The following is a 16,475-nucleotide window of genomic DNA, read 5'->3' as shown; positions in this document are numbered from 1 at the left end:
AATTCAAGTTCATAGAAAATTAGCAGTGAAATTTTCACATAATTTATAGAAAAAATTAGTGATTTTTCATAGATTTTTTTTTTGAAAATATAAAAAAAATATTTTTATTCAAAATTTGATTAATAGTGAAATGAATATTTTAACAAAAACATGTTAATTAATAGTGTTTCTAATATTTATTTTCAAGACATTTTTTTTTAAAATTTATATAGCAGATTTGGCAAGTCAAACTAGATCATTCAAGATCTATTCAAATTGGCAAGTAAAAATTTATATCTTCTTGTTGTATTGTTTACCAAATTTCAACATCAATACAAACAATGATGCATGGGGCCCAAAACATCCCATGGAGAGAGAGAGAGAGAGATTTTATAATGATAGTATTAAATTATTAGTTATAATTATAATAATATTTTAATTAATTGTTAAATTTTATGAATTCTAGATTTTTTACTCATATTATTTGAATAATTAAGTTTTAACTTGAAGGATTTTCAAAAATATATATTTAACTTAAACATTATTATTTTAATACATTGATGAAAAATTAAAATGCATGTATTTGGAAGATGGAGAGAGATAGAAATAAATGGAGAGTGAGAGATAGGGGAGGGAAAGAAAAATTAGAATTGGATGAATTATTGGGCATGTGAAATAGACTAATAACCTGGTGACTTGGCTTAGTAGGAGAGTTGGGAAAGGGGAATGTTGGAAGAATAAAGAGTAAAGGAGGAAATAAAAAAGGGGGAAAAAGAGAAAGGGGAGCAAGGGTGATGTGGACAACCTTTCTTTATATATATAGCATAGCTATTATAAAAATCTAGTCGGAGACCTCATCTAACAATTTGAATTTTTTGGTTGAATATTTCTTTGAAAATTTTTAATATTAGAAAACATTAATATATTTGATACTATAAATCATATTTCAAAATAAATCAAAACATCTTATATCATGACATCATATTTTTAAATTGTTTTTAGAATCCTTATTATCATCTTTGTCCCAGGGTGGAATTAAATTTTAAAATATTGCATTTTCATACGTATTGAAAGTTGGGAATACTAAAATAGATTTAGAGGTAAAGATTATCACAAACAGTACATTTTCGAAAAAATTTCATTCATAATTTACCATCAGATAATAACATTAAAAGGCAACCGGATCTCCTGGCCACACTGACAACATAATAATTTACCATCACAAACAGCCGGGCATTGGGAACATCTGCACATGAATGACAATATACAAGTGTCGGAGATATTCCCAATGCACGGCCACCTTAATTACCGAGGGATTCACCACCAATGTTCCAAGTCTCAAAGAAATCCATGTGAGAGGATTCTGATTTCAAACTACCGCTTGTGGGTGAGAGTGCAGATATGGTTAAGGTGTTGTTTGGTTTCATTTAATTTTTAATTAAGTTGTCCTTCTATTCCCTGGGAGCACTGTCCATGAGAACGACTTAAACAAGACCTCACAAAATCTTTATGTCTGCGTTCAGCTTTCCTCTCGTTTTTTAAATCATACGTATTTTGTCAACGTCATTCATAGAAATGATTTGATTATAAAATAAGCCCATCTTATGATTTTGTGGGAGATAATAATGAAACGGGGATTTATTTAATTAAAGAAACAATGTTAAGTACGAAATTGTTATTTAATTTTGAGAGTTTCAAGTTTCAACACAAATTCTTTTTTATTTCCCTGTGATGAGTGTAATGACTTCGTTTGAGCAACCCTTCTGCTTTTTATTTCATTGAAAATTGGATCATCAGGATTTAAATGCTCTAAGGCCCTGTTTGTATTTTGATAAGTTATTTATCTGGATGAATGCAGTTATTTAGATAAATTTTTTTTTTAAGAAATACTTATCTGAGTAAGTGCATTTATCAATGTTCTTTTATTTCTCATATAAATAAAGTAATGATCATTTTGGTCATAAAAATCTATTATTAAAAAGAATTTTTTTATCCCATTCAAGTATTGGTTAAGGGAGTAAAGTTATTTACCCACTTAAGAAATACCTAGTAAAATAAACTTTATTTGATCACCACATAAATCTGAAAAAAAGAAAAAAGAATTTTTGATCAATGAAAACTAAAATCCTATTAACTAAAATTTTCCCTTCTCAAAATCTGAAAAAAAAAAACGCCCTTAAAAAACAAACTAATGAAAAATACACTGTAGCCCACATTAAAATTTTTAAATCATAACTCCCCATAATCTATTAGTAGCCCCTTCCTATAAATCGTATCCTGCCCACCGTCACGATGGATTAAGAAATCTGAGGTGAGAGCTTCATTCTTACAAAGATAAAATATCACGTCAATATCTGACTCGGATTAAAGCACTGGCGTGTTTAAAACTTATTGAGGTCTCGGATATATATATATATATATATATATATATATATTTTTCCCTGAATCGGGGCCGCAGGAAATGTCTTCTCTGATGGCTGCGATTGTTATGACTACAAATGTCTATCATCACATGACTGTACTTGTCCTTGCACTATTATTTGATATTCTATACTATAAGGATGATGAACAGTTTCGATTCGATTCACCGGAGCAATGATAAAATATTAGGCTGACAAGTGTGAAAAACATATATTTAAGTACCAAAAGATCACTTTGATGCCTATGTTTTTAGGATTAAATATATTTTATACAAATATGTTTATAATATTGTTAAACGCATGCACATGCCAAAATACAAATATATATTTTAAATTTTAAATATAAAATTAAAGTTCCAATTTTTTAAGCCTATGTTTTTCAAGATCCAGCCTATTCATCTATTAGGTTTTTTTTTTTCTGAATTAATTATTCATGCAGTTTTAAAATATTGTAATTTGAGGCATTTTCTTTATAAAAAAGAAGACATGTATTTAAATGTGCTAACTACATATCAACGTTTCTAAAAATGGATCGGACAGGTGACCGTTTTGGGTCTGGAACAGTCGGATTGTATGATCCGAACGGATGGCCTGCTCTGAAAAAGAAAAAAAAGAAAACAGTAACTAAAAACCGTTGTCTGAGTCAATGATTCAATAATTTGACTGTCCGGGTTAGCGATTCATTGACCTAATCAACAGTTTTTAGCAAAAGAAAGCGATGTTGGGAATGAAACGGAACCGGTTATGAGCAAGAACAAATTTTTGTTCAAATGATGATTCTTTCTGAAGCTTAATTAACTATTCCAAAAAGGGAAAAAACTCGTATATTTCTTTGTCTGAAGGTTCCATTTGTTGATCTTAATCTAATACAGAGTCACTCCCAAGATATGTATAGACAAACCCATTCTTATTGTCAATGACTTTCTGTAGTCTAGGTTGTATTTGGTATCATTGACGTTAATACTGAAGGTGGATTGATAAATACAATGTTTTTGAACTGTTATTGACCTGGACGGTTGAAATGTTCGGCCCGGAAACAAGCAACCGGTTCCATTTCACCCCTAACTCATTCTTAAGTAAAAAACTGTTGATTTTATCAAAAAACCGCTGACCTGGACGGTCGAATTGTCGACTTGTTTGACCCGGACAGCGATTCACAGTATAAAGTTGCAGGAGAGAATTTGTGTCTTAGATCTGAGGAAGAAGAAGAAGATCTGAGAACTCAGAGTCTGTTGCCACCGCTTCGCCATTGGCATTATTGTCGTTGGTGAGCATCGAACCACCCTCCTCTTCCTTCTTCTTCCCTCCTTCCTTTCCTTTCTCTTCTTTTCTTTTTTCCTCTCCTTTTTTTTTCTCTTTCTTTTCTTCTTTCTTTTCTTCTTTCTTTTTTTCTTTCTCAGCGACAACATCACTTTTTCTCCTTACTCAAATCCCTAACTCATAAAATATTTTCCCTAGTAGAAAACCGTTTGACCCAGAAACTGATAGCTAGAACGGTTCCGTTTTCACATCGATTTTTAAAACCTTGGATGAATATAAATGGGTGAAAAGTATATTTGTCACATCACATACGAGAGCCATTTCAGCTGGAAAATGTATATATGAGACTAATCATGCATTGGAATTAGCTAAAAAAAAAATAAACATTTGAAATATAGTTGAATTGTTTAAATTGACATGCCAAGTAAGCTTAGTTTGGAAAGAATGCAAATACAAATACGTACCCTACAAATATTTGTATTATACATATTTATAGTTGCACTCCTCCCAAACCGAGCTGTAGAAATAGTAATTTGAATTAAACAACCCAAAGCTTTGGATAAAAACAAAAAAGATACCAATCACAACCTAGAGTTAGTTGGCATCCCTCCCTTTATGAAGGCACTGGTTAAAACTTGTGGATTTTGGTCCTATCCAGTCCAATCCAATATAAGTCCATTATAGATGGATTAGGTCCAATTCAATCCAATGAGAATTTTCGACTATTTTGAACCAGTCTAATTCAATATTTGGATCATACAGTCTATTTAAATCGGTTTTAATTTAGATTGGTTTCAACTCAAATCTAGTCCATTGACACCTATATTCTTATCTTTTTATCAATGGACCAGATATTGATTTAATCTGACCCAATTCAGTATAAATTTATTATAGATGGACCAAGGTCCAATCCAATCCAATAAATACTTTGGACCATTAAATATGGACTGTTCCAATTTGATTTTCCATACTGGTCCATCCAGTCTTTACAAATTGATTTTGATTTGGACAGGGTCCAACACAAAACCAGTCCATTGACACTCCTACTTTCTACGATGCTGTGGGTGGGCCAAAGCTGCATCACTCACACATACACACATACAAAATCCCTTTCTTGTTCTACAAAATCTAATAATAAATTAAAAAAAAAATAATATAGCCCAAATTATATAAAAGTTTTACAAATTATTTTTCCTCCCTATTAGACATGAAATTATATATGCTAGAAAATATTTAAATACCCACATTCATAATGTCTAATTCACGACCACCCATTTTCTTCTTCCACACTTCAAGTGATTTATTTTTTAAATAAATTTCACCATGTTAATAATATCTTAACAAAGCTTATGTGTGTATGCCGTGTATATAACATTGACAAATGAAAACACGGGTTTGAATCTTAAAACACTGAGCCTTTGGAAAAAAATGCCTAAGGTTAGATTTTTGTATCCAACGCACTCGTGGCAAGCCTCCAGATAACTGAGAATATAGCATTAGGTAATGGCATTTAGATATACATCGTTTTCTTTCATGCATCATCATCTCTAGACCTACTACTACTACTGATGAAATTAGCATAGTCAACATTTTTCAACCTGCTTTCACACATACCCACTTCAATTCAAAATATTAATTGATTGAAATAAAAATTACAATCTCTTGTATTTTGCATTGACTCTCAAACAAAAAAAAAAACAAAAAACAAAAACGGGGCAGAAATTTCATGGTTTGATGTTTATCTGCCAACCTAATTCATTAATTAATTAATTTATTTGTTTGATGTGTCTACACAATGGAGATTTATATTCATGATAATTTTTTTACTCTTATAGTCGCAAATTATAATTTAATAACCTTAGATCTAGCTGGAGTAAAATTCCAATACAAGCTAGGATATATGGATACTGAAGACAGGGGAAGCAGACTAGCATAAGACATTCAAGAAATAATATAAATTTTTTATTGATCTTTTGAATATATAAAAATAATATGAATTTATTACAGACATATTTTTTAATTGTCTATTTCTATCTTTATTGTTTTTTGACAATTATCTAAAATATCCCTTATGTTAACTTTGTAAAACAATAAAAAAACAGTAACAGATATAAAGTGCAAATATAAATTTCTTCAAATACACATTTCCTCGATAGAAACAGTAACACTTGAGCACAACCTTGAAATTCACATTTCTTCAAATGCCTTAAAAATGCTCATTACCTATTTAATTCTTACCTATATTTTGGTCCCCCTACCCCTTCTTTGTTAACTTTTCTGGCCCTCTTTCCATATTTACTAATTTTTGGCCTCTTTTAAGAAAAAAATCCTAGCTCTGCCCTCGTATACATCCATTTATGAATATGGCATAGTGCTTTATGCACTATGTATGTATGTATGTCGTATACTCCTATTACATATAATAATGTTAAAACGTAATTGACCTTCAACCCTTGAGTCTATTTCCTAGAACACTTGGAAAAAGTAGAGAATTCAAGTCAACCCGAGCACAATCCAACGTGGAAAGGCCGAAAATGGTGGGTTATGGTTTAAAGTACTGATACATCTCCATACACTCACTGGCAAGGTGTTTCGATATTTTTTTTCCCTATGTGTTTTTTTTTTTTTCCAATTTCTTTTCAAAATTTCAGTTTTATATATTTTAATATTATTTAATAAATAAAACATGGTTTCCTGAAAATACCTTGAACCTTGTGGTGATCATTTCAGCACGTTACATGATATATATGATACAGGATGTATCATATGATACTTTGAAACTTGTGGTGGGTTGGATTAGGATTAGGGTTGAGCTCAATCCGACCTAACCAGGCCCAACTCCCCCCCCAAGGGGTGATCATTTCAGCCCGGCCCGGCCTGGAAAATCCAGGCTTGGGCCTAGTTTTTTATTAAAGCCTGGGCCCACATTAGGCCTAAAAAATTTAGGGCCAGGCTTGGGCCTAATTTTTTAGGCCCAGCCTAGATATTTATAAATAATATTATATATATATATATATATCTTTATGCATATATGTTATTTAAGAATATTTAATAATTGATGTTTTATATATTAAATAGATATTAATAGAGATTTGTAGGAGAAAGGTTTTAATCATGCGGTCTTAGATCTTACCAAATTCTAATATAGTATTTAATGAAATATAAAAATTCATAAAAAAAATTACTAAACCCTAATCTTCTTGCCTCTCTTTCTCTAACCAATTTCACAAAACCACTGTCGCCCAATCTCTCTCCAAAAGATGAATCTTCTAGTGATGAAGATAAATCTGAAGTTTAGAGTGGTTGCAAGTTTTTGGTAAAATTGAAACCATTATCAATATTTTATTATTTATTTATTTACATTAATTTGAATTATTTTTTCTTACTTTGCTAATATCTTATTTATTTCACTTTTTATTTGTAGGAGTTGAATGGAAGATGGAGCCCCTTATAGAGATGTTTAAAGTTGTTTTGTGGAAATTATATGACATGGATGATTATTTTTTGATAGATATTATATGTTCTAGGTTGATTTTTTGTTGATAGAAAATTTGGTTTGTTAAAATTATCATTTTTAGCATACTAACGACCAATTGAAACTTATAAATTACAAGGTATAATTATTTACTTTCTTTTATTTAGAATCTTTTATCTTGATATTAAGTTTAAAGTTTCTTAGGGTTACTATAGTCTCCACAGCAATAAATGAAAAAAAAAGTACAATTATTTAATTTTGGAACCGAATACAATAATTGGGTTTGGAATCTTAGGCCTGCCCAACCCTTATTTTTTTAGGCTCATAATGCAGGCTGGGCCGAGCCCAGGTCTAACCTAAGCCTGTTGTTATGAAGGCAAAACCCGGCCTGGCCCCGCACATGATCACCCCTACCCCCCCAACCCAATCGTCACATTCAGGCCCCGTTTGGTTCGTTGCCTAGTTCTGCCATAACTTGGCTGCCCATGAACTCAAGCCCCAATTCCTATCTACCAATCTTCGGATCCAAATAAGGTCAGACCCGAATCCACTCAAACCATCAGAGCACATCCATTGCCCCCATTTAAGAGCAAAACATTCCAAGTCAGTAGGGTAACAAAACATTAATTATTTAATTTGTCTCCTAGCAGTCTAACAAATATTATATGTATATTCGTTGTTTTACGTTGGTCAACGATATGGTGATGTTTGGTATCGTTTAGGTTTATTCAGTTTATTGATGGTGTCGCATAGGTGCTATTTCATTACTTTCTTGTTTTGTATCGTACATTGAAAATGTAAAAAAATGAATTTTGGTTTATATATATATCAATGTATAAAAATTATTTTTTGAAGTTTTTACAAACGATTAGATATTTATTCATTATTTCGTTGAAGTGATACTTAGTGGTGCCTACTGATACTCAATTGTCATAAACGATTATAATTATTGAATTTTTTTATTTTACTAACAAATAAAATATAAATATTTATTTAATAAACATAAACTGAACCAAACACATAAAAGATAACATCCTCCGTCCCCTCCCTATCACTACCAATGCACAATATAGCTCTGAGTCTTATATTCCTGGTGATCGTAAATTTATTGGGTTAACCGGGATTTAATGTTAATTAATTAAATAAATTACTTAACACTTAATTACTGGCCAAATAGTGTGTAAATTATATATTAACTAGGTTTTAGACATAAAATAATCCTTGATATTTACATTTCTTTGATAGCCATTGCAAATTGCTGATTACAGTTGAATGTTAACTAAATGTAGGAAGCGGCCACGTGCAGATGGAGGATCCACCATTAATGAACTCTTGCAGGTGAGAGTGAAGTAACTTAGGCCCTTTTCGGTGCCTCTGATCTCTTAACACTGAAGTGGTTTCGTATCACTTTGTGTTGGGAGCCTAATGATAGCCCAAGAAGTATAAATGAATCACGTCATGGATTTTAGCCCCTTTAGTGCTCAATAACTTATAACATCTCATATGAAGGCCCATGGGACCCACCACCAATTTTTTTCCCATAATATTATTATAATGTAATATTATAATATGCTATAATATTCATATTATACTATTATAATAATAGTTTATTAACTATATTATTCATTATTGTCTTATAGGGCTATTAATAATTGCTTATTTTAATTATTATAGCTAATTAATTATTTAAAATATTATTTACCAATTATAATATTATAATGAAACCAAGAATTATTTATATTAAATAGTATTATAAATTATGAATAGTAATAATAATAAACTATTATTATTATTGAAATACTATTAATATAATATTCATAATACTAATATTATAATATTCATTATAATATGTTATAGTAATATTCTAATAGAAAATAATTAATTACAATCATATAGTTTCATTAATTAATAATAATAATAATTCATAATTAAGTAATAATTATTCAATCAATCAATCATTATTAATAGTGGTTAATTAATTATTAATAATAGTTATTCATTAATTGATCAATCAATTATTATTAATAATAGTTATTCATTAATTGATCAATCAATTATTATTAATAATAGTTAATGAATCATTAATAGTATGTATTATTTAATCATAAAAATATTAATTATTAATTAATGAATTATTAATAATATTTCATTAATTAGTTAATAATAGTAATAATTAATTATTATTACTTATTATTAATTAATTAATCAATTATTGTTAATAATAAATATTAATTAATAATAATAAGTATTAATTAATCATAAAATAATTAATTAATAATTAATGAGTAATCATTAATTTATTGTTAATTATTAATAGTTATTATTAGTTATTGTTAATTAATTACTAATAGTAATTATTAATCATTAATATTTTTTATAATATTTTTAGTATTGTTTATTTATTGAATTATATATATATATATATATATATATAAATAAAAATTCTGTTATATGAGGTTAAATTAAACATTTAACATTAGAATTCGGAGCAACATTATCTACATTCAGAGTTTAGAGGAAATAAAAGTTCACTAATACCAATATACCTCTTAATGTAATTATTACACTTTCAGATGTAAAACTTCAAAGCAAACGAACTAGCCTTAGGGTGAGAGTCAAAAGCTGTGCGCCCCTGTTTTTTAGGGCAGCAGGAAAATTCTAATAGTAACTTAGGGTATTATAGGAAATTCATGTGCCCATTTAATCCTAATTATAATTACTTTTTTTACCTAATATCCATGCTGACGTCAAGGTACCATGCAAGCCCATGAGTTGTCATTGGACAATAAGGATTTGTAGGCACATTTGCCATCTAGGTCTGAACCTATAGCTATGTGACGGTCACGTGTGAACCATCGGAATAGTGTACCCTGTCTTACTTTTATATATATATATATCAGAGTGAGAGGCTGCTTTCAAGATTTAAATTCTGATGACCCAAGTTGCAATGGATGAATCCAACCTTTGTGCCAAGGCCCACCCTTCTTATATACTTAAAACCCAGATACCTTATGCTGTTTGGTAAGAAAGCAAAAAGCATATGTATCATTTTTTTTTATAAGGCTGCGCAACCAGCGGTTCCAGGATTCCAAATCGGCATCTATACTGGAAGAATCCAGCTAAACTGAATTGGTTGGTGACTACGGATTTGATCCCAAGTCTATTTTACAACCAATATAGAGAACTTTATCAACTAAACCATGGTTGCGAAAAGCACAATGCAAATGTAAATTTGGTCAGAAAGTGAGAATGTAATGGTTTTATTGTATTTGGTTGTGATGAATATAAACACGAATGTCAAGACCAAAATCTACCTTTTCTATATTAACAATTTTGAGTGCCAAGATTTGCTTCCCTTTCTTGAAAGCAAACATTTGCTATCATTTTGAATGCAAAAAATTCAGGAAAAAAAAAACAGATTTACTTTCATTTTTGGTACAACGATGAATTTTTACCCAATATAATTGAAAATCAAACTGGAATACAAATTAACCCCAAATTACATAATTGGTATGGGTCTTATACAAATGTATTAAAAAATAAAAGAAAAAGAAAAAATGATCCCAAGTTTCCAACATAACTATAATCGGGGCAGAAAATTCATAATTAGAAGTTTAGAACCAACATAATCGGTTTGGTCTTATTACTAGACCCGATCCATTAACTGCTATGATTCTTCTCCTTGAGGAACGAACGAACGAGGACAAATGAATTCACTTTTGGTAAGATATATGGTGTCGTAGCGCAGAACTAAATGTATTGCTACGACTAATATGTGGTTTGAACTTTGAAGCACATTTGCCATCATGTCCGGACTTGGTGGGTTTGTGGACTCGGAGCATTTATCGTGTTGAGCGGTGTGTTGTCCATCTACAAGTCCAAAGTCCAAAAGTGGGTTGAGGAGGAATAAGAATCTAGAAGCACATTTTACATCTTGTCTAGACCTGATGGGTTACACACTTACATGGACTCGGAGCATTTGTCGAGTGGACCCGGACGGACACGAGGTTGGGCCGGTGTGGGGTTATGGTGTCGTCGTTCATCTACAAGTCCAAAGTCCAAAACCCAAAAGCAAGACCCACACCCTCGCCACGACGCCACCTACCCTTCATTCCAGAGAATGGGGTTGAATTGGGGGCTATCTACAACAAACATTTGAGGCATAAACACTACTAATAATCCCTTACGTTTATCGGGGGTAGAGTTAAGAGTTAAGTGTAGACTGTTCGGTCGTGTTCTTCAGCCCTTCGCCCTCTGGGGGTTAGCTTAGATTCAAAGCCATCATCTAATTCCCTCCGTCTCTCGGACTCTCGCCTTTATTTATTCTCTCACTCTCTCCTTCTCGTCACCCTCATCCAGATCTCCTTGTCTCCTTCTGTGTCTTTCTCTCTCTCTCTCTCTCTCTCTCTCTCTCTCTCTCTCTCTCTCTCTCTTTCTTCTAGTCTCTTACGTACGAGAAGTAGAAGCTAGCAGACTGGAGGAGTGAGTGGACCAAGGAGAGAGAGGGGGTGTTTCAGATAAAAACCCTTTTTATTTTTCTTGATAAAACTTATAAGCTTCGTTTTCCTTCTCAACCAACAGTAGACATTAGCGCAAGAACAACAAAAAAAAAAACAAAAATGGCCGAGAGTTTCCCAGCAGAGAAGATGGCTAAGGTCTGCCCGGAAGAGCTGGCAGAGAATGGCCCGGCAGAAAAGATGGCCAGGATTTGCCCTGAAGAAGAGGTGACCGAGAGCTTCCCAGAGAAAAAGATGGCCAGGGTTTGCCCAGAAGAAGAGGTGACCGAGAGCTCCACAGCTGAGAAAAAGATGCCCAAGGCTGACTGTACTCGAACACTCATTATCGGTGCCACCGGTTTCATCGGTGGCTTCATCGCCGAAGCTTGCCTCGCCTCCAGCAGACCCACCTATATTCTCGTCCGTCCCGGTTCCAACTCCCCTTCCAAGGCCAAAGCTATCAGAGCTTTGCAAGACAAAGGAGCCATCATTCTTCACGTACATCTCTCTCTCTCTCTCTGTCTAAGAATCTCAGTTTGTCTGACCATGCAAACTTCCATCTGATGTATTAACTTTTCAGGGGAGCATCGGCGACCAAAATTTGATGGAGAAGATACTGAAGGAGCACAAGATCGATGTGGTGATATCAGCTATAGGTGGCGACAAAATTTTAGCCCAGCTTACCCTCATCGACGCCATGAAATCGGTCGGAACCATCAAGGTAACAGTGCAAAACACAAAGCTCACCTCGCTAAACTCCATAGTCCATACTCCACACAGCTAACGTACGCAATGTGCGTAGATTCGCTACCTGTCGTCGTTGTCGAACGACGGAATAACAACTTATTTATTTTTTCTTATTTTTTTTTCGGGTGGGAAATAAATTAATATTAATCGTGCTATTTATTATGTGGGACAGAGATTTTTGCCATCGGAATTCGGGCATGACATTGATAGAGCTGATCCCGTAGAACCAGGGCTCACCCTCTACAACGTCAAACGCCGTGTTCGACGGATGACAGAAGCCGCCAGCATACCTTTCACCTACATCTGCTGCAACTCCATCGCCGCTTGGCCCTACTACAACAACACTCACCCTTCCGAGGTTCTTCCTCCGTTGGATCACTTCCAGATCTACGGTGATGGAACCGTCAAAGGTATTGTATCTCCTTAGTAAGTCCCTACGAACACATAATTATGATTATAATTATTTTATTGTTGTTTCCACATCACATCAGGATCAAAAGGTTCTAATCAAACGGTCTAGAGTCTTTACATAAACAAGTGTGTCCCCTCAAATCCACGGATCTTCTCGCCTCTTCCTGCCTTTGAAAAAGTGGAGTCTGGTGGAACAAGATTTAATTGAATGACACGTGTATAGAAATTTACTATTTCAGTGGGTGGTCCGAGTGAGTCTGGAATAATTCTGGATCCGCTCCTTACATAGGGACTCACAACGACCTCACAGGATGCCCTATCCTAGAATATTTTTCGTACTTGTATTTATCATGGAAAATATTTCCAATGAGACTGGATCTGCTCCTCACCCCTGGCGCCTCACACGCACATCTTATTATGCATTGATATCATCTTTCATATTTATCAATTATTATTCACAGGAGATGTTCTCAATGCATAGTAAGTATATATGTGAGACGCCCATTTGTTAGGAGCAGATCCGGTCACATTTCCAATAAAGATGCGATGTAGTTGTGACTTGTGAGGTATGCTCAGTGAGGAGCAGATCCCAATTGGCCGAATAGAACCGTAAACTATTCAAACTCCGGCATGAAAAGAGTATCGTCAATTCGTCACCGAGAAAACCATACGAAGGAGGTGGTCCCGTGAAAAATGTATCCTACTCTTAGTATACATTGCTTAGTAAGTGTGTCAACTCAAAATGAAACGTGAAGAATCTGGATTTAGTAAATTTGTTATCACATTGTCTTGAAAAAAATATAAATATAGAAAATATTTCAAATGCATGGCCAAGTGTTGTGAGGATGGTGTGACAACAATTTTTGTGAGGATTAAATTCGGGGTCCGAAGGCGCTTGCCCGAGCGCAAAACTGATTCTCACCAGTTGAATCGAGAGAAAACTTGAGTGAGACATATATGTCCCATACTCATTGTGCTTAGTGTGCTCGTCAAGTGTACCTACCCTAAGAATATATCACGTTCTTATTTGGTGTTATGCATGGGGAGATATGTACAGGGTAGTGTTTTGTGGGTAGGAAACATACAAGTGATGTGTGTTCAATAGGCCCTAGGTGTACTGGTGTATTCATTTTTGATTAATTACGTAAGAATATAAAAATCTGCCTTCCACCAATCCTTTTCCCATAGGGGAAAAATAGTGTTAGGATTCTTTTTGGGTGTTGCAAATGGGACTACAAAAGCATGGTTTTCAAAATCGGATTAGACCGGACGGTCGGACCAGAAAAACTGAGAACCGGTCATTTGATTGATTCCGTTTTTCCCCAAACCCACTTTTTCCCCCAAAACCGTTGATTTGAATCAGCAAACTGCTAAACCGGCCAGTTAACCGTTTAAACTATTCAAACGGTTTTGATCATTTTTCAAATTTTTTAATTTTAATTTTTTTTTATCAAAATGGACTGGCTGTTCGAGTTGAATGATCGGACTGTTTGAACCAGTAACCGGACCCCTGACCGGTTCGATCACTACTTAAGTTTTAAAAACCATGCACAAAAGCAACAGAAAGGAAAACAAGGGCACTCTTTTTTTTGTTTCTTTATTGGGTTAGGAAAGAAAGACATTAATTTGATAAATGGGGCACGTGTAAGGATACATTTATAATTAATGGAAAAAAGACTATGTTTGGGACTTTTCTTTAGGAAAAGAAGGTATATAATTACTTTTTTGTTTTGCAGTGAAGCCTTTTTGGTCAAGATAAAATTTGAAAATCAAATGTTTTTGGTACTTCGTCAATTTTTTTCTTTTGTTTAGAGAGAGAGAGAGATCAAAATCACAAAACATAAGAAACTATCGGATTCTCACCTACCACCATTACAAGTAGAGCAACCATTCCACACCATAAGCGCATTTTTTGGTTTCATTTTCTAATAAAGTATTCTTATTTTCCTGTTCTCCTCCTCAAATGAGAACATAATCCAATCCAGATGTCATTCATTTACTAAAGAAAATCCAAATGTCCTGTCAATTCATAGAGGGGATTTTGATTCCAAATGAGATTTTAATACAATAGCATTAATAGAGGCAGGGTTTTGTCTGTAGCAGAAACAAGAAACCAGAATAGAAGATGGGGTTTAGTATACAAATACACTGCACGTGCCCAACAAACTAATTTTAGTACTTTTCGGCCCACTGGGCTCTCCAATCTTGGTGGGCTCCCAACCTTCTTCTAGACTCTGTTATTCTACTTTTAGTTACTGTTCTGGGTCTTGCAGGTTGTAGTAGTATGAATTTTCTTGCCTGTTTGTGCTTAAAACTTAATAGCAATGAGCCATGTTTACGGTGTGGTCCTCTGTGTATTGCACAGCTTATTTTGTTACCGGTGCCGACATCGGAAAATTCACCATAAAAACTGTTGATGACATCCGCACCCTCAACAAATCAGTCCATTTCCGGCCACCCTGCAACCGACTAAATATCAATGAGCTTGCTTGTTTGTGGGAGAGGAAGATCGGAAGGACCCTCCCTAGAGTTACCATCACAGAGAACGATTTACTTGCCGCTGCAGAAGGTGAGATAATAATTCTTGAACGGCTTCTTCTGCTTTGATCTTCTTCACTGTTTGTTAACTTGTTATTGATTGATCATCATTCATCAGCATTAATGGCTTCCTGATATCTGCAGAGAATTGCATCCCGAGCAGTATTGTTGCGTCCTTGACTCACGACATATTCATCAAGGGTTGCCAGATTAACTTCTCCATTGATGGGCCGAACGAGGTCGAGGTGACCTCCCTTTTCCCAGACATTCCATTCCAGACTGTGGATGAGTGCTTCGATGAATTTGTGGTCAAGGCGGTGGGAGAAGAAGAGGGAGTGGAGCAGCAGCAGCAGCCAGTGAGCAATGGCGAGATGGGCAAGACAAACTCGATAGTAGAATCACTGAGCAGCGAAGATGGGCTGAGCAAGAAGAACCCTTTAGTAGAACCATTGGCTATTGCAGCTACATGTGCTTGATTCATCATCCAATGTCATTACATCTGTGGATTGATTGCAATTTCTTGGACTGAAAATGGAATTGTTGGCCCAAAATCCTCCTAGAATCATCTCGTTTCCAACCACCGAGAATTCTTGTTTGGCTAAGCTACTCGAATAAGCTTTAAGTTCATTCTCTCATTTTGATTTGGCTGTATTAGGTAATATATTAATTATGTATCCAGAAGTTAAGAGCATTAATTTGATGTTCTGAAAATATTATTGTAGAGCATACGAATAAATTCGCCCCACTTTGGTACATCAATTTTCGGCCTAAGGTCTCTCTGTCAATGATTCGTTCAACTTAAAAAGGTTTATTTTCAAGTACAGGCCCTATTAAAATTTAATTAATTACCATGAGGTGACGAAAACAATAGACTATTTGGTGAAAAAGGCTCTAATACCATATTCAGGAACTGTTGAACCTACTAAGTCGTGAGGTCATCATCATCATCATCATCATCATCGTTCAAGCCTTTTATCCCAATTATATGAATCTTGTTTTATTTAAAGTTATTCACCATTTGTAAATCATTTCTTACTATCTTTATGCATGTCCTTTTTGGTCTACCTTCCCTTTAAACATGGCTCTTCACGCAAATTAAGTTCACTGGGCTCCAATACCATGTCAAAAGGTGAGACATTCTTTCCCCTG

The 16,475-nt window shown here is 33.9% G+C and overlaps 1 protein-coding gene across 1 annotated transcript; it reads left to right on the top strand.

Moving 5' to 3' along the window:
• Positions 1–11,595: 11,595 nt before the first annotated feature.
• Positions 11,596–16,085, top strand: LOC104601230 (leucoanthocyanidin reductase-like). Its single transcript, XM_010264501.3, has 5 exons — positions 11,596–12,128; positions 12,211–12,351; positions 12,550–12,787; positions 15,154–15,357; positions 15,471–16,085. The coding sequence occupies exons 1-5, from the start codon at positions 11,754–11,756 to the stop codon at positions 15,800–15,802; spliced, it is 1,290 nt and encodes a 429-aa protein (XP_010262803.1). The 5' UTR covers positions 11,596–11,753; the 3' UTR covers positions 15,803–16,085.
• Positions 16,086–16,475: the final 390 nt, after the last annotated feature.

Source organism: Nelumbo nucifera, chromosome 3, assembly GCF_055504915.1.
Source record: "Nelumbo nucifera cultivar China Antique chromosome 3, China Antique-T2T, whole genome shotgun sequence".
Classification (NCBI taxonomy): domain Eukaryota; kingdom Viridiplantae; phylum Streptophyta; class Magnoliopsida; order Proteales; family Nelumbonaceae; genus Nelumbo; species Nelumbo nucifera.
Note: the sequence above shows the minus strand (reverse complement) of the source record. Positions and strands in the feature narration are given on the sequence as shown.